Source organism: Corvus moneduloides, chromosome 1, assembly GCF_009650955.1.
Source record: "Corvus moneduloides isolate bCorMon1 chromosome 1, bCorMon1.pri, whole genome shotgun sequence".
In the NCBI taxonomy this organism is placed as follows: Eukaryota; Metazoa; Chordata; class Aves; order Passeriformes; family Corvidae; genus Corvus; species Corvus moneduloides.
The window spans coordinates 75,849,489-75,871,627 of NC_045476.1; the positions used below are offsets into that span (position 1 = coordinate 75,849,489).

General features: G+C 43.9%; 1 protein-coding gene across 2 annotated transcripts in view; it reads left to right on the forward strand.

The window, feature by feature from the left end:
• The first annotated feature begins 834 nt into the window (after positions 1-834).
• The window catches only part of SLC22A23 (solute carrier family 22 member 23), a 108,780-nt gene continuing 87,475 nt past the window's right edge, over positions 835-22,139 (forward strand). For both annotated transcript variants that reach the window (XM_032116448.1, XM_032116456.1), the window contains exons 1-2: positions 835-1,365; positions 18,027-18,130. In XM_032116448.1, the coding sequence (XP_031972339.1) occupies positions 835-1,365; positions 18,027-18,130 (635 nt within the window). The remainder of the gene's footprint in view (positions 1,366-18,026; positions 18,131-22,139) is intronic.

Here is a 22,139-nt window from a genome sequence, read left to right on the forward strand (position 1 = left end):
CCGCGGGAGGCGTACGGCGGCGGCAGCAGCGGTGGCGGCGGTGGTGTCCGCATCCGCGGCCCGGGCCGCGGAGGGGTCGACGGGGCCCCTTGCTGCAGAGCCAGATGTGCGGGACGCGGGGCTGCGAGGGGTCGGCGGGGAGGTGCTGGGGGCTGCCGCCGCCGCTGCTGCCGCGACCGGGGGGGAGCCCTTAGCTGTGCGGGAAGTGGGAAAGCCGTGTCGGGAGCTGTTATTTTCTTCTCCTCCTTCCTTTGCCTTCCCTCTTGTCCCTCCTCCCCCTCCTCACCAAAACCGGGAGAGGAGGCGTGTTCGGTGCCTTGCTGCACCGGTTTTGCTTGGTTTGTTGTTGCAGGGCTTGGTTCGCGGGGTGGCTGGTTTCTTTCTTTTCTCTTTTCTCTTCCAACCTCCCCGCCTTCTCCCTCCTCTCCTTTGGCCCATTGCATGCTCGGATCCGGCTGGATCCTTCCTTTTATTTTCGGCGGTGCCTCTCGGAAGGGGGAAGGGAGAGCTGGGATGAGTGCAGCTTGACGCACAGGCGAGGAGAGGGGGGGCACCGCCGGCAGCTGCAGCGGTTCGTGGCCGCAGGGTGCGGGTGAGGAACGGAGCGAGCGAGGGGCTCCCTCGGTGCCTCCCCCTTTCTTCGCCCCTGTCCTTCTTCCCCTCCTCCCTCTCTCCCTCCCCCATCGGTCTCCTGCCGGTCCGGCTGGGAGCGTGTGTGCAATATCTTACGTTGCAAGGTGTGTGTGTGCGTGAGCGGAGCAGAGGGAGGGAAGGACTCGCGAGGGAGCCGGGGCTGCCCCGGCCCCCCCTATGTGAGCCTCCCCGGGCGGCTGGATGGCGATAGACCGACGCCGTGAGGCGGGCGGCGGGGGCCGGCCGCTGCCGGAGGAGAACGGCTCGGTGCCGGGGGCCGTGGGGGGGGGCGCCGCCGCCCCCTCGGGGCCGCCCCCCGCCAACGCCGCCGGGGCCGAGATCCAGGCGGTGCCGGTGCCGCCGCCCGCCGCCGCCTGCAGCCCGCTGCTCCTCGACTATGACGGCTCGGTGCTACCCTTCCTTGGGGGGCTGGGCGGCCGGTACCAGCGGACCCTGGTGCTGCTCACCTGGGTCCCGGCTCTCGTCATCGGCTTCAGCAAGTTCTCGGACTCCTTCCTCCTGGACCAGCCCGATTTCTGGTGCCGGGAGGCGGACGGGCAGGGCAACTGGAGCGGGACCCTGGCGCCTATCCACGCCAACCACAGCGGCAACGGGAGCATCTTCCCGCCGCCCGTGCTGCCCACCCCTGCGGGGGGCAACGCCAGCGAGTGCGGCTGCCGCGAGTGGCACTACCGCATCAGAGCCGGCCTCGTCCAAAACGTCGTGAGCAAGGTGAGAAAGGCGACTTCCCTCGGCCCCCCTCCCTGTCCAGCCCTCGCGGACCCTCTCGGCACTCGCTCTTTTCCAATGCAAGGGGAGTAGCTGGACACGATACGGATCTGTCCTTGCGTGCGGTAGCTGGGTCAGTCACGTCCCCGTGGGTTACCCTTCCACCAGGAGAAAATAAATCCCACATCCGCGCAGCCCTTTCCGTCCCTGAGTGTCACACCAGGTGTCGAGCCTCTGGACTTGTACCCGCACACTGCAGCACTAAGCTGCAAAGTTATGTCCTGAAATGGGATCCTGTGTGTCTCCTTGGGTTCCTGGTACTGTCCTGCTCCCTCTGGGTGTCTGTGGGAAAGATGCTGAAGGCATGTGCCCAAGCTGATAAGGGGAAAGTGTTGCGGAGAGGGCTCCAGCTGATCTTTATGCAAGTATACTAAAGCAGCCCTACACATCAAAAACCAGGTTGATTTTTGGGGAAGCTGAAGAAATGGTGACTGTTGTGAGTAAAATAAGACAAAGTTCTCATGAATTCTTCCGGTTTTGTACTTATTCTCTTGAAAACTGTTTTGGCAGAGCAGTTAAAGAAATGTCTCACACAAGTTGTTTTACTCCAGAGGCGGAAAGTGCATGCTGCTCTGTTTTGTGTTTCCTCATGCAATGGCTAAAGTGAAAATTTTCTAGTGAAGAGAATGTGTCACTTTCTGCTCTTGCTTCATGTTTGCTGAGTAGTGCATATTAAAAAATCACCCCTCCTTTTCACCTGAAAGCTTTATCTTGTTTATAATATTGGCCCTGTGAAAGCCCCGCTGGCTGCAGATGGGCGTTATTGATATTAGCCGGCAGCTGGAGCTCCTGGAAATGTAAAATGAAATGGTTACACCAGGGAAGTAGTTCCCTTAATCTCAAGACCCCCTCCTAAAGTCAGCAAAAATTACTTCCTGCCTGGAAGCAGTGTTTTGTCTTAGCTGTGTTTATCTAGTTGGGATAAAGAAACACAACAACAATCAGATGAACAGCATAATTGTGCTTTAGTCAGCCAGCACGCACTTAGATTGAAGCATTGAAAATCATTTCAACTTCTCTTTGTGTCCCTTGAAAGAGTGTGCAACAGGGAAAAAGCAAATCCCTCAAAACCTTGAACCCAGAATGGATTAAAAAGGGAGGTAACCCAGCTACACTCGTTTCATGAGAGAAACACAGGCACATGGTGGGTGTAAATGGTTTGTGACACAGAAATACGTAAGAAAATTAGATATTTAAGAACATCAGATTTTCTTGTTTACATCCAGAGACTGAGCTATTAATATTTTTTGGAATTTAACACTGAAGTTTTAGCATGAAAAAAATTATGTTGAAATATTTTCTTTTAGTCTGAACTTTAAAAAATTTTTTTTGAAATATTTGAATCTTTTGAAGGTCATTGTCAAGTTGGCCACAAAAGGTCAAGGGAGAGTTAGTTTGCTGTCTTGCATGCTTCTTTAGAGACAATAAAAAAAGTGTTCTTTGGAAGAACTTGCGGTAAAGGGCAGATCAATTTTAGGGGATAAACAAACATCTGTGGCCCCTGCTGTCTTGTTTTCTATTAGAAAGAATAATAATCATCTTTTGAGACTACGGGTTTTTCCAGTGTGGACTTTTTATTTTTATTGTATGTTCACTTCCAAAAGCCTGGCAGCTTTTTTGCTTTGATTTGTAATCCCATGTAATTATAATTAGGTTGTTTTCTCGGGGTCAGGATTCCTCCTTAGTTTGTGCTTTGGTTTTGTTTTGGGGGTTTTCTGGGTGGGTGTGCTTCCTGTTTTTATTCTAATGAAGAAAGAGAGGAAAAACCCAGACAGAACATCAGCATAGCTTGATTTGGACTTCATTTCTTATCAATCCCCAGGAGCTCTGATACTGTGGGACCAGTTCTTGTAACTGCTGACTCCTCTTACATGCATCTCACTGTCCTTTGTGAGAAAGAGCTGCTCTGCATGAATTCAAGAGACTGGATGTTTAGATACCCTTAACTCTCCTCAAAAATACATTTGTTTCTGTAATGTATTATGCAATGTTCTCATCTTTCTAAATAGAGTTTTATTAAATCTTAGTCTAATATATGCTCATCTGTGTAGTAGCCAGGGGTTATATTGAAATATCATAAAGAGAGCCAAAAGTATATTAATAAAAAATGTACTTTGTTTGGCAAGTAAATCCTCTTGTACTTATCTTCAGTGGTCTGAGCTAATAGCTGCTGGATGCTCCATCATTGCTTTGTCTTCAGAAACAATGAAACAATTCTGGTTATTTAGCACAAAGCATATTTGACGTATGTGCGTATGAGACATCACTGTTCCCCCTATTCCTCAGGAGCAGGATAGCTGTCCTTAACTGTGTTAAATTCCACTGTCTCCATAGCCTCTCTTCTAATGGTACACCCTTCATCAGATGCTGTGCCCCTGTCCAGGCTTTCTCAGGTCTCCCTTTCCCAGTGCTCATTTTCTCCCAGCCTGTGTCATGCTTGGGATTGATGGAGTGGAGGTCTTGCTGTTTCCAGCCCTTCTCATTGCTTTGTTTAGCCCCAGTTCTTTTTTGAGTGTTTGCTGCAGCCAGGGGTGGTCTTGTGCCTTCCTTGAAGACTGGCATTGCTGTGTTAGACGCTGTCATTATCCTGACCTCCTTGACTGAGTCACTGGGAACGGTGCTTTTTATAGTGCTGCCAGTCATTAGAACTGGAATTGGTAATAAAGGACATAGCGCTTATTATTTAACACTGCTGAAATGCATGTAGTGAAGAGGTCAGATGCATAATTTAACCACAGGGATTCCAGTGGCCATGTTAAATCACCCTTCTGAGCTAATGTCCTGACTTGGCACATAAATCTTGGTCTTTAGCTTGGTTTGTACATAAATATCTTCCCAAAGCACAATTCACTTGTAAGGCTTTTTCACTCCTAAGTGGTTCTTTGAAGATTTTAATTTATTCTTTATCACAGTATCAACAACACCATACTGCTATAAAGAGAGTGCACGTGTATTTCTTGAGAGGTACATCCTAAACTAGCGTTTAGGCAAAATACTAGTTAAAACAAAAAAGTCTTTTTAATAGTCCATGTATCTCACCAGTGTCCAAAGGAAAAATGCTGAGAAATACCTGTTTTATTTTTTTTCTGTGGAGAAACCTGAGATCTCCTTTTAGCCGTTTGCAAAGTGGTGCTTCAGGTAAATGATTAGCATAACACAATGAGCAACATAATGACAACTAAATACACATAGCCATGAAGCTTAGCAGGAAGTTGGGCTCTGTGTGCTCAGCAGGGACTTTTCTAACTCTCTCATTAACTTCTGTAGTGCCTGCATCTTCTGACCATCTGCAAAGCCAGCTGTTATCTTGGGACAACATTTTCATGGAAGCTCTTAGTTACAGGATTGATGGTTGTTGGTTTTTCCCCTCCGTTACTAGGATGACCTGTCCTCTGTATTTGATTGCATTAAGTGGTGGGGTTGTTTGTTGTTCTGCATGATGATTTGTATAATGGAGACCAAAAGCTGGTGATGGGCAAGGACTGGGCTTGATTAGATTGCAGAGGTTGATGGTACAGCATCCTTCTGTGTGCACTTGCAACATTCCAGATCGTTCCACCTCTTGGGGTTGGCATAAGAGGGAAGTGGTTAGTTGAAGGCTGCATTTTAATCACTCAGAGCAATTATGTAATAATATTTCATGTCTAGTCACAAGGGAATTCCTGTTGTGGCTGCTTTTATGCTCCAGATGCCTTGTTTTCCTGCAATACTGTTCGCTTGGCTCTCAACTTCCCACTTGATTTGGTTTGAGTCATCTTCCTTCCAAAGTAACATGGCAATCATTTTACCTATTTGCCACAGCTTCAAACATTCTCATGCCAGTTTGGCTGAGCCTCTAGAAAATTGTCCCTGCCAAAAAAAAGCAGAGCTGAAGTCAGAAGAGCCAAGTGGTCCAGGAGCAATGATGTCTTGGTGAACATGGATTGGTTGGATCTGTGACTGGTGCTCTTTGCTCCTGCAAGGGGAGATGCCCGTGCTCTCCCAGTCTTCCTTCTCCTTGGTTTTGTTGCAGTTCTGGCACTTTTCTGGGCACACCTTCATCTGATTCAGCTTGTCAGCCTGGTAGAAAACTTCCTCTTAAAAGAAATGTTTTCTTCTTTTCCTGAGTGTTCTACTGGGTGCATAACATGTGCTTTAGTCTGTGGTGTTGTCTTGTGGGATTATTGCAGGTATCCTCAAGTAGCCAGAAATAATAAAACAAACAAATTTCTTTGTGATAATAGTAATGATAAATTTGGCACAGCTGGCAGAATATTTTTTGGGGTAGAGGATAGGTGTACATTTTAAAGGGGCTTTCAGAATATAATTATTAATTACTTTGAAGAGATCACTCTGACGAGGTCCTTCCCAAAATAAGAACTGTGCCACCCTTATCTCCTCACATTTGTGCCTGTAATTTCATTTGTTTTCTATGTATTCTCCAGTTGGCTGGTCTCTACAAAGAGACTTTAGAAATGCTGGTGCTTCTTTTTTTTTTTTTCCCTGTAACTGACAGGATTTGTCTTGTCAGTGTTAGTTTCTGGCTGACTGGCTTCTACCTAGTCCCAAATCAATGAAAACCTTGAGTTATTGTACCCACTGTGGTAGTTGGGTCAGAAGTGGCAATATTGAAGATACTACATCACTTTGTTTCCACTGAACAGATTGAAGGGGATGTAGGGACCTGAAAGGCAGATACCTGCAATGGGCAGAAAGTCTATTCTAAATTTCTTTCAGCCAAAGCTTTGGAATGGCTCTCAGCTTCTAATGGGTGCTGAAGGGGTCAACAAGTCCTTGTGGTCAGAGGTATCCAGAAGTACTGCCAGACCAGAGCAAATGTCTACTGCTATTTTATTTCATGTCTTCCTCAGCCATATGAGAGATCCCAAACTTTTTTTTCTTCTTCCCTCTGCAAGTTAGCTGATAAAGAGTCTGTGTACTGCTCTAAGCCTTTGCAGACTTGAAAAATCTTTTTGTCGAAGAGGAAGCAAAGGGGAGCTGTTGGCTTGTCCTCCTGCAGCTGCCTTGAGGCCTGCTTGCACACATTGAGTGTGGTGATGGAGTCTCCCGATTATCAGGGTGCTAGCGAACAACACCCTGAAAGAACAGGGTGAGTTTCTGGCTGAGTGGCATCAAGGAAGGGGATGGCTGTTTTGGCAGCAGCACATGCAACTTCCCATGTGAAGAACTGTCCTCTGCCTGCAAACAGTAAATAATCTGATGTTTGAAATAACCAAGTATGATATCACAAGGCTTCTTGTTTAGTGAGCCTAGCTACTGGTTTTACATATTCGGGGGTGCTATGTACTGGCCAAAGTATTTTGAATCAGTTGGTCTAGAAAACAGAGACTGGATTAAGACTGATACTGACATCAGAACACAGGTAGGGTTAGGGTTTTCGTCTGGCATGGATTCTTTTTCACTACAGGAAATGTATGTAGAGTTCATGTTTATTATCACCCTTAAGATAAAGCGTCTCAGTTACAGGAATCTGATTTCAGCTTACCATAAATAGTTTGTAGCACTGCTAGAACTAACAATGATCCTCCAGAAAGGTAATTCCATATTGAAATCTTTTAAAGACATTCTCAGCTTTCCAAAGCTTGCTATTGAGCCTTTCATATCAGTAATTTTTTCTGCATATGTCAAACAACTGCCTTTTTTTTTTTTTTTTTCTAGCCTCCTGGATGGACATGATGTTTGAAATGCATGGGGTTCTGTTTGTTTTTGTTTCCACTCCCTAATACATCCTGTATCTCTGTCACATAATTTAAATATGCCGACCCTGCCCATGTTGTGACAGAAGTTGCTGGCTGTGGTGGATGTTTACCAGCTGTGCAGGCAGACTAACCCCAAATTTCTGAAGTGCACTAACAGTTTTACCTCTTCTTACCCTGGCTACAAGACTGCAATTATAAAAGGTGACCTCGTGGTTTTTTAGAGCATTTGTCAAAGAAAGGGACTGGCACTCAAGAAGGCATGTAATTTGGAGCCAGTTCTGATGGTAATGTTGAGATGAGGCTTACAGGACAGCCAAACTTCAGGGGTTCACTTCTTACTGAAACAATGTCTGGAGTAACATGAGATTTATGATTTTCTTGAAGTTCGAAACTTTGGTTGTACTAATGGTGAAAAGTCTTAAATTAAATCTTTCCAAATCAGTTCTAGAGAGCTGCTAAATTTAGAAAATGCTGAAAGAGATTAAGTGCTTTTGTGTACCTCATCTGTTGTTTTCTCTATCAGTCTATTTTTTCCCGCCTACCTGGCATCCCTGCTCAGGACAGTTACTCTCACTCCCTCCCTTTCATACTCCTTCCTCTTCCCGCTCTTCTTCAGCGCAGCCAGACTGGCGCTGGCTTACCCGCAAGTAACTGTGGAATTAATTAGGCTGAGATCTTGCTACAGAACAAAGGACTGGGGTTTGCTGCAGACAGTGTGTAGAAGATCAGAGTAGCCTGTTGTAGGAATACGCTGCAGCTTTGCAGCAGTGCTGAGTGTTCAGTTCTTGCACCGAATTCCATCAAAACCGCTTCTCTCAGGTTTTGGTCACCTCGACTCAAGTGTGTGCTTAACTCTCGTAACGTAATTTATTTTTCTATTTTTTACCAGCTGACTTTTGACAGCAGATGACTTTGTGTGCATTCTGAATACCATTTTAAAGTCAAGGGGGAAGGAAGGAACCTGAAGGAGGGAGAAAAGAGTTTCAACACCCTTTCAATCCATGTCATATGGGTGTGTTGCAGAGGCTTCCAGGCAAACCTCATTTCAGTGTCTGATAACTGCTCAGCGCTACTGAACTGCACTGGTCCACACCCAGTATGGGTGCTGGGGAGCCTGCCCCCACACCAGCCTGTAAAAACTGGCAGGCAACAGGAATTAATATGTGTGTTGAGTTGTTCCTGCTGATCCAGGCCATGTCATACCTTCTGGGAACACGCAATAGGTTTGTAGCTATTCCCACAAAGAAGGATCAGTGCTGTGCTTGGTGTGACTTGCATGCTTGGGTTGGAACCTCCTGCCTGTCCTGTGAGCTGATGAGGGGAGGATAAATGTGCTCTGGGCATGATGGGCTGAATAGGGAATTTTACTGTGTAGTACAAGGCTTTGTTGGGGTTTTTTATTTTTTCTTATAATCTGGGAGAGCCCCAATTGCCAGTTGTTATACTGAAACACAAGAACAAAAGATTAGATAAGTGGATGTATCCTGATACTCATTTCTGGGATGCCTGTCTAGATCCCCAAGGAGCAAAGCTGTGAGAATCAGGAATGCTGCTTGTGAAATGCAGGGAAGTGGTATGTTCACCTTCTCCAGCAGCAAGTGATTTATAGTTACCCTTGTGCATTGTTTTCAGAGCAGGGTGGTCTGGTTCCCTAAAAAAGGTTCTTTGCCTCCAGACAGCCGTGGAGGAATTCGTTTTGGCCCAAGTATGGTCTCCCTGCTATTCTACAGCACTCTGGAGCTGCCTGCTTTCCCCCTGGCCTTCAGGCCAAAGTCCATGAACACGCAGACAGTGTTGCAATGTCCACCCTACAAATATTATTAAGGATAGGGACTGTACATTAAACTGTAAGACCTTTCCCCTGCTGTGTCTTCCAGGGCTGTGTAAAACTTTTTCTGCTTGAACAATACAAGCTTGACAGACCAGTTTCACCTTCTGATTTGTGAAACAAGTGGAATATTTTTCTCCCTTCATCTCTACCCTTAATATTTATTTAGGTCTGAATTAATACCAGACCCTGGGGTTTTTTTCCCCTCTCCTTTTCTTCTTGCCTGAGTTGCAATAGCCATAGTTTGCAAATGATGAGAGGGCAAGGTCACGGCAGCAATAATTGCATGTCAAAGTTGAGGCGTCTGATCTTTTTATCTAAGGTGGCAAGTATTTCTCATGAGCAATGACTTTCTTCTCTTGTCTACTGCTTCACCCTTCTCCATTTCAGAGTTTTATGCCATGCTTGACATTTTCTCTTTTTTTCCCCCCCAGGATTTACAAAAGCCCAACAAGACAGTGAACTAGGTTTTGCCATGTCAGCCCTCTCAAGCCTGCAACATGTTCTGTGCATGCATGTTTTGGCAGCCTGAAAAATACCAGTCCACAAAGTATTGGCTTATTCTTGATAATGAGATGATAGTGGATGTTAATATTTAACTACAATGTTGCAGGGGTTTTTTATGTGTGGCTTCTATTTACAGTGCTTAGACCAGTTCTAAATACAAATTTGATAGCTAGTTTAACTTTTTTAGTCTGGTTGCGATGTCAGTCCCAGCACAAAATACTTCTTCCAGAATAAAGGTCAGCTGAAAACTGAGGAATGGAACGCAAATGACACTTTCCAGTGTGTGCATCTCAATTCTAGGGATGGGCGTGGTTGCTCAATGGTCTTTTCATGCAGCCAGAGGGAGGCAAACAGCTGCAAGGTCTTACAGCAAAGAGTAGATTTAAAATTAAAGTCAGTTTTGTGGCAAAGTCTTCTAATCATGTCAGAATACATGTAGAAAAGTTACTTAGTTGCAGCGCAGAGATGTAAAAGTGATGGTGAAATATCCTGATGTTGTGCTGTGAAACATTATTAATATAGTGTTACGAATACTGTGCAGGAAAGCTGCAAGCAAGATTTTGTATCACCCAGCTCTTTGATGTTAGATGACATTATGGAGTTGGGAAAAACTAAGCAGATCATATAAGCTGAGAAACAAGTTAGTTGACTAATCTGTGGAGGGCGAAGGCTGGAAAAGATCTAAATGTCTCAGAATAAATGGAACTCCTACTGAAAATAAAAGAAGTAGTGATGGAGAAGTGGGTGGTACTTGGATGCTACTAAAGTTGGTTTAATCATATTGAGTATTCAGAAGATTGTCATATGATTAACAAATAATATTTTAATTGTTAGCATATTAGCAATTATTATTTACTTAGCAAACTTCCTTCTTCCCTCTCCCAGGGGGGAGAAGAAACAGATCTGTTATGAGGGCAAGTTTGAGAATAGAAGAGCTAATTGCTCCTGATGAAAGTGTGAAGTTGAAGGGTAGATGAAATTTTTCGGTTCTGCAGTGTTTCAGGTGGCATTATCTTGGGATTCTGTCAATGTGCCCATTGGAGAGCTTGGAAGGTCTTTTTTTGCTTATGGCATAGACTAAGGAACAATTTAGTGCAGAGCACTAAATGTAAAATCTTTTCCAAGTTAGTTTACTGGCATTGAAATGGAGTCAATAAGTGCCCTTTTGCATACTTGAAATTCTGAGCTTGTTTTGTGATTGCAGTGTTGCTTGAGCCTTCTCTTCCCACTGGGGATAGGGCCCTTAAAGGTAAGCCATGACTGAAAGGCTTTAGAAAGACCTTTCAGCTGCCTGAAAGGGGGGAATGGAGCCAGGTACATACTGTTCATGAGCAGGACAGCATCTCCCTGGGGGCATAGTGGGCACAGCCTGCTTACCCCGAGGTAATTCATGTAAGAGGCAGTGTGTCTCTGCGTCGCCAGTGTCAAGCAGCTCGAGGGAACATGTGCCTTAGGTTTCCCATTATGATGATGGAGCCAAAGGTTGCACACTAGGAGGAAGTGCTGTGTTCTGTATCAGTGTTCACTGCAATGTGCAGCACCGAGGCTTTGCGCTTTATTTTTAAGGCTGAAATACCAGACTAAAAAAAATATGCACTTAAAAAGTTAATGCAGAAATTACACAGCTACATCGTGTACATCAGAAAAGTGTGGTTTCAAAGGATGTATTTCAACACTTTAAACTATATTAAACTTCAGAAACCATTAAGGAAACTTGTGAAGTCCACAGTGATGCAGTCCTGTACCATCTTGTGGGGATGGAAACTGTTTTCATAGGTACATATTATGCTGCACAGTCTAATTATATCTTTCTTGGAAGACAGCTAAGCATGTGTCCCCTGGCTCACGTGCCACCCCCTTTTTCTCTCCCCACTTCTCTCCCTCCCCATGTCCCCAAAACCTTTGTCTTTGTGGTAGCATCAAAAGTAGTTTCTTTGCTTTACTTTTCAAATGGTGCATTGCCCAGGTGGTCAGTCATGTCCGCAGTTGAAGCAATCTGACAGCTTCTGTGTGCATGACCTTGTGTTCACTGTTCACAAGTCATTTTTCTGGGCTGCAGCTTTCCTTGCCAGGTGTCTGCTGTGGTCAAAAATGGATTCCTGGTTTCTGAGAATGAAAAGTACAGAAAATGGTGTTTCCACTGTAAGAAAAACAAATTGGATAAGAAGCTGAACCAAACAAGCCCTTGCATCTGTTGAGTTAGCAAACTCCAGTGTATGGGAATAGGGACCCCGGGTTTGTTAGGAATGGGAAGAAGGTAGATGTTGAGCTAAAGGTCGTACTGTGGTACCAACAACATTTCTCTTGACACCTGAGTAAAAGTTCTTGCAAATCTGGGTGATTATAAACCTCTCAAAATACCAGTGTGTACTTGCTCAGTAAAAATTTTGTTTTGAAGTATTGAGGCTCTAAGCGCTTAGGCTCTGGTCAGAAATTTTCAGCAAAAGCATCCACTTATGATAAAGCTGAACAATGTTAGATGTTCTTGGCGTTTAGAGGTCTAGCATCATACAGAGAGGAAGTAGCTTGAAAGTGAGGTGTTGACTGTGTGTTGGGTTGAGGCAATCCTGTGTAGGTGTGGTGTAGGCGTATTTGAGTGGCTGTTCAAAGAAAACAAACAACAAAAACTCTCAATAGCTGGTTTGTTGTTTTTCTTGCAAGCTGTGTTTTTAATGACTCTTCTGGTTTCCAGTCCACTTGTGTCTGATTAAAAACATAAGGAAAGCTGTAGTTTGGAGATGCTTGGTTCTGAATGTGGCTGGTTAAAAAAAGAGAAAGTTATTAATTTTTATACCTTCTTCTCAAGTCTTCCAGGGTTATTTCTATTAGTTTTTTACTCTACTTAATGTTCTTATTTTCAAATGTGACCTTGATATTTCCACCCAGCTGATTGTACTGATGGTCACAAAAACGCCATGTGTTCTCAAGAACACTTTATTGACGCTTAAAATACAGATCAGAAGTGCTTTATCCAGCTGTGATCTCAAAAGAGAGGCATCCTTACTCTGAACCCTGAATGCTCTCACATTGCCATGGCTGAGAAGATACAGAGAAGCCTGTGGCAGTAAAACCCGCCCCCCCCCTCAGCTTTAGGTGTTGCAGTTGGGCTGGAGCATCCCTCTGGGAGGCTTCTTTTGCAACCTCCCTTGTGTGGTTTTACTGCACACTTATTTTCTGTAGAGTTGAGCGTCACGCCACTTTCTGGATCTCATGCACTTTCTTTAAGATTAAATGCAGCCAGAGTGTCATCTTTGGCCAGAGGCTGAGCAAGGGAGGAGAGAAATGATGTCCTTTAGCAGTCTAGAGGGAAATCTTGGTACATTGGTGTCCTGTGGCTGTAATTATGAGTATTACTCAGATTATTCAGTTCTGTGAAAAGGAATTACTGGTAGGTATATTGTATTAGAACTACTGACTGCTTTGCTTTCCTATTTGTTTTGGGGCTTTTTTAATAGTGCTTGGTCTGCTGACTTGGAGCTTTTCCTCCAGGAAAACTGTTCTGGAGACTGTTCTGCCTTTCTTTACGTATATTTTATGAGAAACATAACTGTATTTTTTTATTATTTTTTTTTCTTTTTAAAAATAACTTTGGTTCAGGTTGTTGGGGTTTAAAAAAAAAACAACCACTCTAAGAGAATATGAAGGAATCATAGATTTAAGTCTCACTGGATAAGGTATTTACAGAGAGGATGGCATCTACGTCTGTTCAGGGTAAATTGACGGGGTTTGGTTACAAAAAGGTGAAACAGGTAGGAGAGGAACAATGAAAGATGAGACCCAACACAATTCAGTGATGAAGAACAGATTCTTATTTTCATTTATTGGTCCTAAAATCGTTACCTAATAAGCTGGCAAGCTGGTGGCTTTTCCCCAGGCAGGGTTTGGTGCTGCTGTGACAAGCTGTGGCATACGATACATAGAGGACAGGGCTCCCCAAGTGGGGTCATAGGTGGTGTGGGAGGCATCAAGATGGAGTGTATGAAGGCTGACACGGCAGCAGGTGCTGCCTGGCTGGGGAAGGACCAAGGCTGCAGCTTCATGCTTGGCTTAGGGCCTCCCAAGGCAGCAGCTCTGGTGATCTTCTGGTCTCAAATTGCTGAAACCATTGCAGAGAGCCGTCACAACAGAGCTACAATCCACCTGGAGACGGTTTGGGGAATGGGGTGCTTTCTTTCAACTGCCATCTGGGCGTTGATCATTGGAAGCAGACTGTGAACCCGCAGTGTGGGAAGAGGGGGTGTGTGTCCAGTTCCTCTCTCGTGGGCTTTTTGTGCCAGACTCTGGGTTAGCGTTTTACCAGAGCATCTCCCCTGCGTTCTCATTGCTCTTTTTTAGGACAGAAGGGTCTGCCTTGCACATCTCATGATATGGTGGTGAAGGTAGAACCAGCCAAATCCTCAATAGGTATCTTACCTTTTAGTAGTGGCTATTCAGTGTGCTTAGGTACCACAGACAGCATTATGGCCTCTGGAGGACAGGGGCTTTTGAGACAAGAGCCCTTAATTCAGACAGCTTGTGTTTGTAGTTAAAAACATGCAGCAGACTTTACTTTTATAATTTATAGCAGTGCAAACATTGATGCATCACGTGAGCCCTGTCCAGATGTCATCCCTCGTAAAGAAGTTACATGATGGTTACTATTTGGGTGTGTTACCTTTTGCCAGGTGTCTTCCCAAGCATCCCATGTTTTAAATAGTCCTCCATCTTGATGTGAATTATAGTGAGTCACAGCATGGGTGGTGACTTACTGATACCAGTTAAACATTAGGCTCCTGAAGGTGTGAATCCTTCAGTTTTGGCCAAAATGTGCTGTCACAACATGAAAAAACCACTTGCAATATATTTCACATCTTCATAGATGGCAAATTCTCTACATTGCTGTACTGCTATGAAAAAGAAGCTTTTGTTTTTTAATGTTTCTTTTCCACGAGCATATTTTATATACAGTTATTTTTGTTTTGGCATAACAATACAGTTCTTTTTGTTTAGCAAGTCACTTCATCTGATCTCTTGTATTGGGAGGATGGATGGAGGACAGAAAGGCATACAAAACCCAGGGGCACACAGAGAAATCCCAGGGAAAGTTTAGTACCATCCTTTCTTCAGGGTCAGCACTGTGAACTCCCAAGTGGGATACCAGGGGATTCAGCCAGTGCAGTTTTAGGGTTTAATGGTCTCCCTGCTTGTTACAGATTAATCTACCCTTTGCAAGATGTGATAGAGGATTACTGTCCAGTCTCCAGCCAAAACAATCTCCTAGTGCAGATTTACTTGGAGTGCCACTTGAACTATCATCAGCTCTGCCCACCCCAGTGTTTTGTTCTGCAGGGCCATGGAAACCCGTCACTCCTTTCTCTGTGGAGAAAATCTGAGTGTCATCTTTGCAGGATGAAACTACTGGCACTTGGAGCAGGACCTGCCATGGCCCTGGGCACAGCCATGTGTGGGCACATGTCAGCTCTGTTCTGCTCTGCTGACCCCAGGGGTGTGTAAGGGGAGAGGCAGCACTGATGTTGTATAATGGTTCCGGCTTTATTTCTAGCTCTTCAAAGGTGAGGCTTTTCCATGGGGAGGGGAAGGGGGAACACAGGTCTCAGGGAAAATTTCTGTGCTTTCAGCATGACAAAGCTCTGCTGGTTTGCTCTGCTGCTGCGTTAAGATGGGTGGGGATGATACATTCACTATTAAATATGTATTTTGTCCTATTAATGTCATCTTTACCTGATGCTGCTTTTGACTCCAGCATCCATTTTTCTTCTCTCTCCTTATTCTCGTCTCCCTTTGCAAGTTGAATGCCCTGGTGGCACCTACCACTGTCCTGCCAAATTTATTTTGGGTAACCGCTTCATGGTGAACTCTCTCTGGTTTGTGACAGCTGCCAGAGGAGAAACCAGGATGTAATTCAGCTCTTAGTACTGAGCAAGTACTTTGGGGTCGTGGCAGATTCTCCAGAATTGTGTGCTAAAGCAACTGTTGATGTATTTCACTATTTGTCTATTTACAAATTTGGAGGGTTTTGCAGAGGGAGATATTTTGGGAAGGTCAGGGTCTGTCAACACCCACATGAGTCTGCCCATGTGGGCTTGGGGGATCAGCTCTGATTTCTGCTGGCCTGCAATGAACATTTAACAGAGGGCAGGAAAGGGCCAGATGCAGTGTTTGCAAGGAAATACATATTTTTATTTTCAGAACAGCTGGGGAGTTGGACAATAGCCTCAAAAACAAACAAACAAAGAAAGGATGACTTGCAGATAAGTTATCAAAAGGAGTGGGTGTGTTTTGGGCACCGCTGAAGGACGAGCTGATAGACTGACTTTTCTCCTGCTTTTAAACTCTTAGTCTCTGTGCCAGTGTGCCAGAGGGGTTTGACATCTGTTGTCCTGGCCTGAAATTTCTCAACAGCCCTTCTTGAGATTTTGGCTCTTCCAACCACAAGCCTTTGCCTGTGTGTAATCTGGTACTGCATGTTCTCTGCCTGGGGCTTGTGTGATGGCCGGCTATCACTGGCTAGCAATAGTAAGCTGTGGAAATGGAAAGGTACCAGGACATCTCATTTTTCTTTTTGCACTTGGAGGACACTACTGTCCCTCTGACATCAATTAATATAAAAATTAATGATTGTATTTTTAAATCTGTTCTCGTAAAAATATGACTGTTTTTAATAAACCTAATTTTTTATCTACAAACAAAAATGATTTCTCTGTTTTAAGCATCATACACCTTCTGGCTTGTGAAAATGAACCTGGAGAATTTTAAATCCTGCTTCTGCCTCAGATGTATCTTCCAAATTTTTTTGTGTTTGCAGCTTGTCTGGGCAGATATTTTTGTTTCCTAGCTGGAGATTGGTTCTAGAACTGCTAGTATTAGTGCATTTCCTCTGCTTGCTTCTGAAAAGTCAACATTTTTGGAGAGCAATTCACACTGCCTTGCTGAGTTGTTTGCTGCAAATTATTCACAGGTATTTGGTGGAAAAAATCCTTGCTCATAATACTTGCTTATGGTTCTTTAGTGCCTCCAGTCTGTAGGGTGGAAGATGAGACATTCTATGTCCCAACTTCTACAAATCAGTGCAGTGGGGAACTCAAGATACATTTAACTTAAACAAAAAGCCTGAGCCTGAAGGCTGGCACATTTCTTTTGGCCACAAAATTGCTATACCTCTTGGTGAGATGGCATATTGTAGTGAGGATATCTGTGGTGTTGGACCAGAGGAAGGCTGAGTCTTGCCTTGTTTGTGGAAGGGCTGCACATCACGGAAATGCTTAAAAGTGCAATGCACCTAATTGAACTCCTTTGAGGGAAGTTTTTTGAAGTTGGATCTGACTTTTAAAAATAAATTGCATACTTTGTGGTTTTGGCTATGAAACTTCAGTTACTGGTGTCAGAAGGGCTGCTACTATTACATTACACACAAACAGCCATTTATTCTGCAAAGTTTCAATTCTGGACTATCTGACTCTCCAAAGTTAGCTGTACTTACTTGTCATGAAATGTGTATGGCTGCCATTACCATCAATATTTGAACACTTCACAAACCATGGACAAACCTATCCTCTTACATTTATTCAAGGATATAATAGTAACTATCCACACTTTACACATAAGAAAGATTACGTTACATGTCTGAGGGCAAAGAGGATGCTGGGCTAAAGCCAGGAATGCAGTCTGGTTCTTCTGGTTTCCTCTGCCTCAGAGGAAAATGGCTAAGAGTTTAGGGAAGCCTCACTAGAAACCTTGGTTTTCCTATCTTTCTCGTGGGAATGAGGCAGTGCCCTAGTGGCAGGTTGCCTGAAATGGTCCATTTCCCTTTTCTTTGGACAAAAACGTTAATTTCAGTATCAGCATAGCTTTATTGTCAAGGTTCAGATCCTGTCTGGTCTCTGAGCTGTGAAAAGTCACTGTGGGGCTGCTGTCCCAAGAAGTTGCACAGCTGCACTGGGGTTTCCAGCTGCTCTGTCTGGCTTCATGCCAGGACTTGTCCTGACAAGCTGTGCCTTTATTTAGTCTTCATCCCCCTTCCACCACCTAGGGAAATCAAGATGCTTTTCAAAAGCAAAAGTGTCTTGACACTGTAAGAGCCTGGAGCAAATGGCCATTAGGGGTCTGCTAAAGCAGCTGCTTTTCCCTGTGTTTCCAAGCAGCCCTGAGGAGATTAATTGGAGCACTTGCTCTTAAATTGTCGGGCTTGCTGCTGGTGGGCTTCACTGGGCTCTGGTAATAGGTGTCTGGGGCTGCCATGGTGAGATGCTCCAGCAGCAGCAGTGATACTGCCAGTGCCTGCTGGAGATATCCCCTTAGGCTAAACTCCTGTGGCCTGGAGAGGGGGACACTAAAGTGTTGGATATTGTCATCTTATAGTTAAGGATCTGATAAAACTCACTGAGGTAAATGAGTCTTTGATTTGCTTCTTGGCATCTGGGATTTGACTTGAGGGGGAAAGCTTTCCTCTGCTATTTCCTTGCACTTGTGCTAGGATTGACATTGGGAAGAAACTCTACACTGTATTAGTATGTTTGAACACATCTGAGAAATGAATTTATTTTGGTTTATCTGTCTCTTTTTTCTTCCAGTGGGATCTTGTTTGTGATTCTGCCTGGAAAGTCCACATTGCGAAGTTCTCCCTGCTTGTAGGATTAATCTTCGGCCACTTGATAACAGGATGTATAGCCGACTGGTAAGTGAAAAATCTTTTAATACGATGTCAATAATAATAATAAATAACAGTATTAAATATTGTTTTGATTGCCATCCACTTTGTATTCATCAAGAACCTTTGCATAATGATTTTTGAGGTTCTGAAAGAACCATGATGGACAAACAGTGCAGAAGTGTGTTAATTGGACCTGAGTAACTTTTATCAAGCTAAGTAGCACAAACTATTTGATATTTGACTTACTTATTTCCAACTGACACAATTTATTGCAGCTGTAAAGCTAGTATAGAATTAAGTATTTTCTAATTATACAAGTGAATCCTGTAGTTTAGGGTTGGTTTTTGTTTTCTTAACCAAGTGAGAAGACCAAAAAAAATTGAAAGCAGCATTGATTTCATTGAATACGTGACTAATGTAATGTCAACCTCATGCTTACATGGTATCTTTTGGTGAGTTGAAGGCTGATTTTTGCAAACCTTTCCATTGTTCTTTTTTTAAAGTTCTTGTTAATCAAACATTGTGATGTAGTGTAAAGGATTTGCTGACTTACATGCTGCTAGTATTGGGGTATTAAACTTAAAAGACTAGCTCACAATTCCTTATATTTAGGCAGTTAAAACATTATTGGATACCCCAGTGATGCTGAGGGTTCAGCTTTTATTTTAAAAGATAGTCTTGTAGTGCAGAAAGGGGGGGGAGAGGGAAAGGATTACATGGATGACTCGAAGTGATTTCAGTGGAAACTTGAAGCATATGAAACAATAGCTCTACAACGCTGTCCCACTCACTTCACTGCCTTCCAGCACAGTTGCCAATGCTGGTGCTTTAAATGGCCCCAAGTTAACTCTTTTGCCATTCATTAAAACAGGAAAAGAAGAAGAGTTGCCTACTAGGGAAATCTTACAAAACCTCAGCAACTAGCCAGTCAGCTGGGAGAGAAAAGCCCCCCTGCATCTCTGCAGTAATTTGAAACAAGCATTCCCAGCAAAATTGCATCTTAATTCCTGAATAGTCGCTGAAAATTTTTGGGCAAGAGCGGAATCATGACTTTCCAGTGAAGTAGGGAACACGCATGAAATGCAGTTGAATTTGATTAAAATACCACAGTAGAATGGGGCTCTAAGAACTCATAGAAAGTATAGAGGAGAAGTAAATGAGGGATCTTGCTTGGCTTTCCTAAAAAGGAATCAGTGTGGAGAAAGCAGACTTATTACCAAGTTAGGAAAGTGCTGCTGTAATTGACAAATAAGCCACAAATAAGTGAACAACTTGTTGCCTAAGGCACTGGCTTTGAGAGAGAATTGCAGTAAGCAGATTTAATAGCTCTCTGCCACCAAAAGGAGCATCCTGTGCTTCCATCCATTTGAGCTGCCACATGAGTGTGTTGGACCCCTCCACAAGCTGCTTAGCTGAGCTAATGCAGCATAAAATTACCCTGATTTTCAAACATCTAGAAATGTCTAGTGAATTTAGGAGAATTGGTTTCCAGCTGTGGTGCAAAGGAGAAAAAGGATAACTTGGTGGCTGGAGGGAACAGTGACCTTTTTGTGGATGACTGGAATGGACATGATTTGCTGCCACCAAAGTTGGTCCTCATACTCATGTTTGGTCCACATTGCCAGCTGATGCACCTGACACAGCAGGGCTCCTGTGTTCAATAGGTTTTTTGTCATTTAGCAGTAGCATTGGGGGCTGGTAAAAGAAGACCTAAATCGAATTTACTTTGCTATTTAATCACAGCTTGAATTTCTGCTAAGGTGTGGGGTTGTATAAAGAGGTGGATACAAAGGGGTTGTACAGATTGTACCTGGTAGAAGGAGAAAATTTAGTGGAAAAGAATGTCAGTCCCAAGCAAGAGCAAGAGAGATTTAACAGAGTAATGTATAAAAAGTGTTACAAAATTTCAAAATCTGTTTTCATTTCACTTATATACCACTCTCCAGTTTAGATAATTAGAAGATGCTTTGGGGTTTTTGTACCATTAGGAGCTTTGCTTTTCCTTTTTGAAGACGCTTTTAAAGCTGAATGAGGCAAAGGCATAGAGTGTATTAAGGCAATTTGCTAAGTAAACTGAGTGCTCCATGTTCAAAACACAGTAGGTGTGCATGCTGGGATAGCTCTGTATGGAAAATCTATAGGAGGAAGGTCTGCAAACATGCTTGGCTGTGGGAAGACCAGCTGTGTCCAATGCCTGAATAAGTTACTTGCTCCACAGGCAGACAGTGCTGCTGGGAATTCTGCCTGCTCTGGACAGAGGCTGTTGAGGTTTGTGGGGAGGGCTTCCTCCTGGACCAGGTGGGCTTGGTGTTCATGTAGCATCAAGACAGTAGGTCTGTACATCTCATTGCCCAGTAGTGCCCCTGCTTTGCACCTTCTCTGATGCCCTTTGGAGCCTTTGAATCAGTTCCAACCAAGCTGAGTCAGTTCAAACCAAGCTGAGTCAGTTCAAACCAAGCGAGAGCCTGCAAAGAATGGCACAGGAAGAGCAATTTGATCAGCTACGAGAGCAAAGCTTAGTTATCTCAGGGTGGCAAGGTACACACGTAGGAGTATGGGAAGAGCAGGTCTTGTCCTCAGCCCATTCACTCTCCCCCTGTGGTGCAACTCTGACATTAGGAATATCTTTTTGATGCATTTGCTTATCACACCATGTGGGCTGCAGATTCTTCAAAAGCCTGGGGTTGCTTGTATCCCTGGTTATTTACCTGTGCAGGCAGCATTTAGCATTTGATCTAGATAATAGCATGCAGTGTAGGCCGACTTCCGTGATACAGTAATCTCTCTCTGGAACAGTTTGGATAGCAGCAGATAGCATCCTGGGGCTGTTTTACCAGGGAAATTGTGTATGGTTTAATTTCTCACAAGCATTTCCATGTACTGTTAGACACATAATTCTGTCTGCATATAAAAGGCTTTTTTTTATGCTCTAAGACACCATCCTGTCAAAACACTGCTGGATCACCAAATATATGGCTGATAGCTGCCCTGAAGCTTTGTTTTTTGAGAAGTGTGCTGCATGCCTTGGTGAAGAAGATGACTAGTTTTGTGCTTGTGAGGAAATGCCTCTTACCAGAGGGCTTATCTGGCCTCAGTTGGTTTTTACAGGCTCAGGAGGCTCTTGGTTTTTCTGATTTTTTCATTAGCAGCAACTGTTCATTTGCATAACTTGTATAAGGGTAGAAGAAATTCTGTGTCCTAACGATGGATAACCTTGAGTACAGAGGAGGGGAGGAAGGGAGCTGAAGTATGCTAAGCATGAGGTCTTTTTCAATCAACATCAGGGAATGGCAGGTCAGGCTTGTGATGAGAATTAAGTTCCTAATTCTGAGTGTTTGCATAATGCCTTTCATCTGCAAAACACTTCCACAAATACTTATTGGTATGAATTACAGTTTGGCATAACAAAAATGGGGCTGCAAAAGTCTGTGCAGATAGCTGATAACACAAAGTTCATAGGCTTTTTTTTTTTCTGTATTCAAGGTTTTATGTGAGGTACTTCCCCTCCCTGCCCAAGTGCTTTGTGTTCCATAAACACAAAATCTGAAGCACACACAGCAGTCACTGCCCCAGTATCCAGTGTGTCCCCAGCATGTTGTGCATCACAGAGCCAGTGATTCTGTGTTCCCACCCTTAGCTCCACTGCAGCTCATCTTCCAGTGGGCTGTGCTTGTACCCTGGAGAGCAGCCTGCTTTGACCTTGCTTTCTTCAGCTTGCATGTTGGTTCTGTTTCAAAAAGCTTTGAATGGCTAATGCCAACAAGTTAAATCTTTGAGGGGCCCCACAGGTGATACTAGAGCTGAAAACAATAATAAGCCTGTTCACATCCAAGGAGCCATAACAACACTTTCTTAGGTGTGACTTTGAAAAAGCCTGAATGATGGCTGGTGCACTCTTCCAGTTGCCAAAAATGAAAAAAATTATAATGATGTCTCTTTTTTAGCCCTTCACTCCCTATTTTATTTTAAGTACTGCAAAATCCAAAGTTCTAATTGTGAATGCATATATATAATGTATTTTATAACTGCTGGT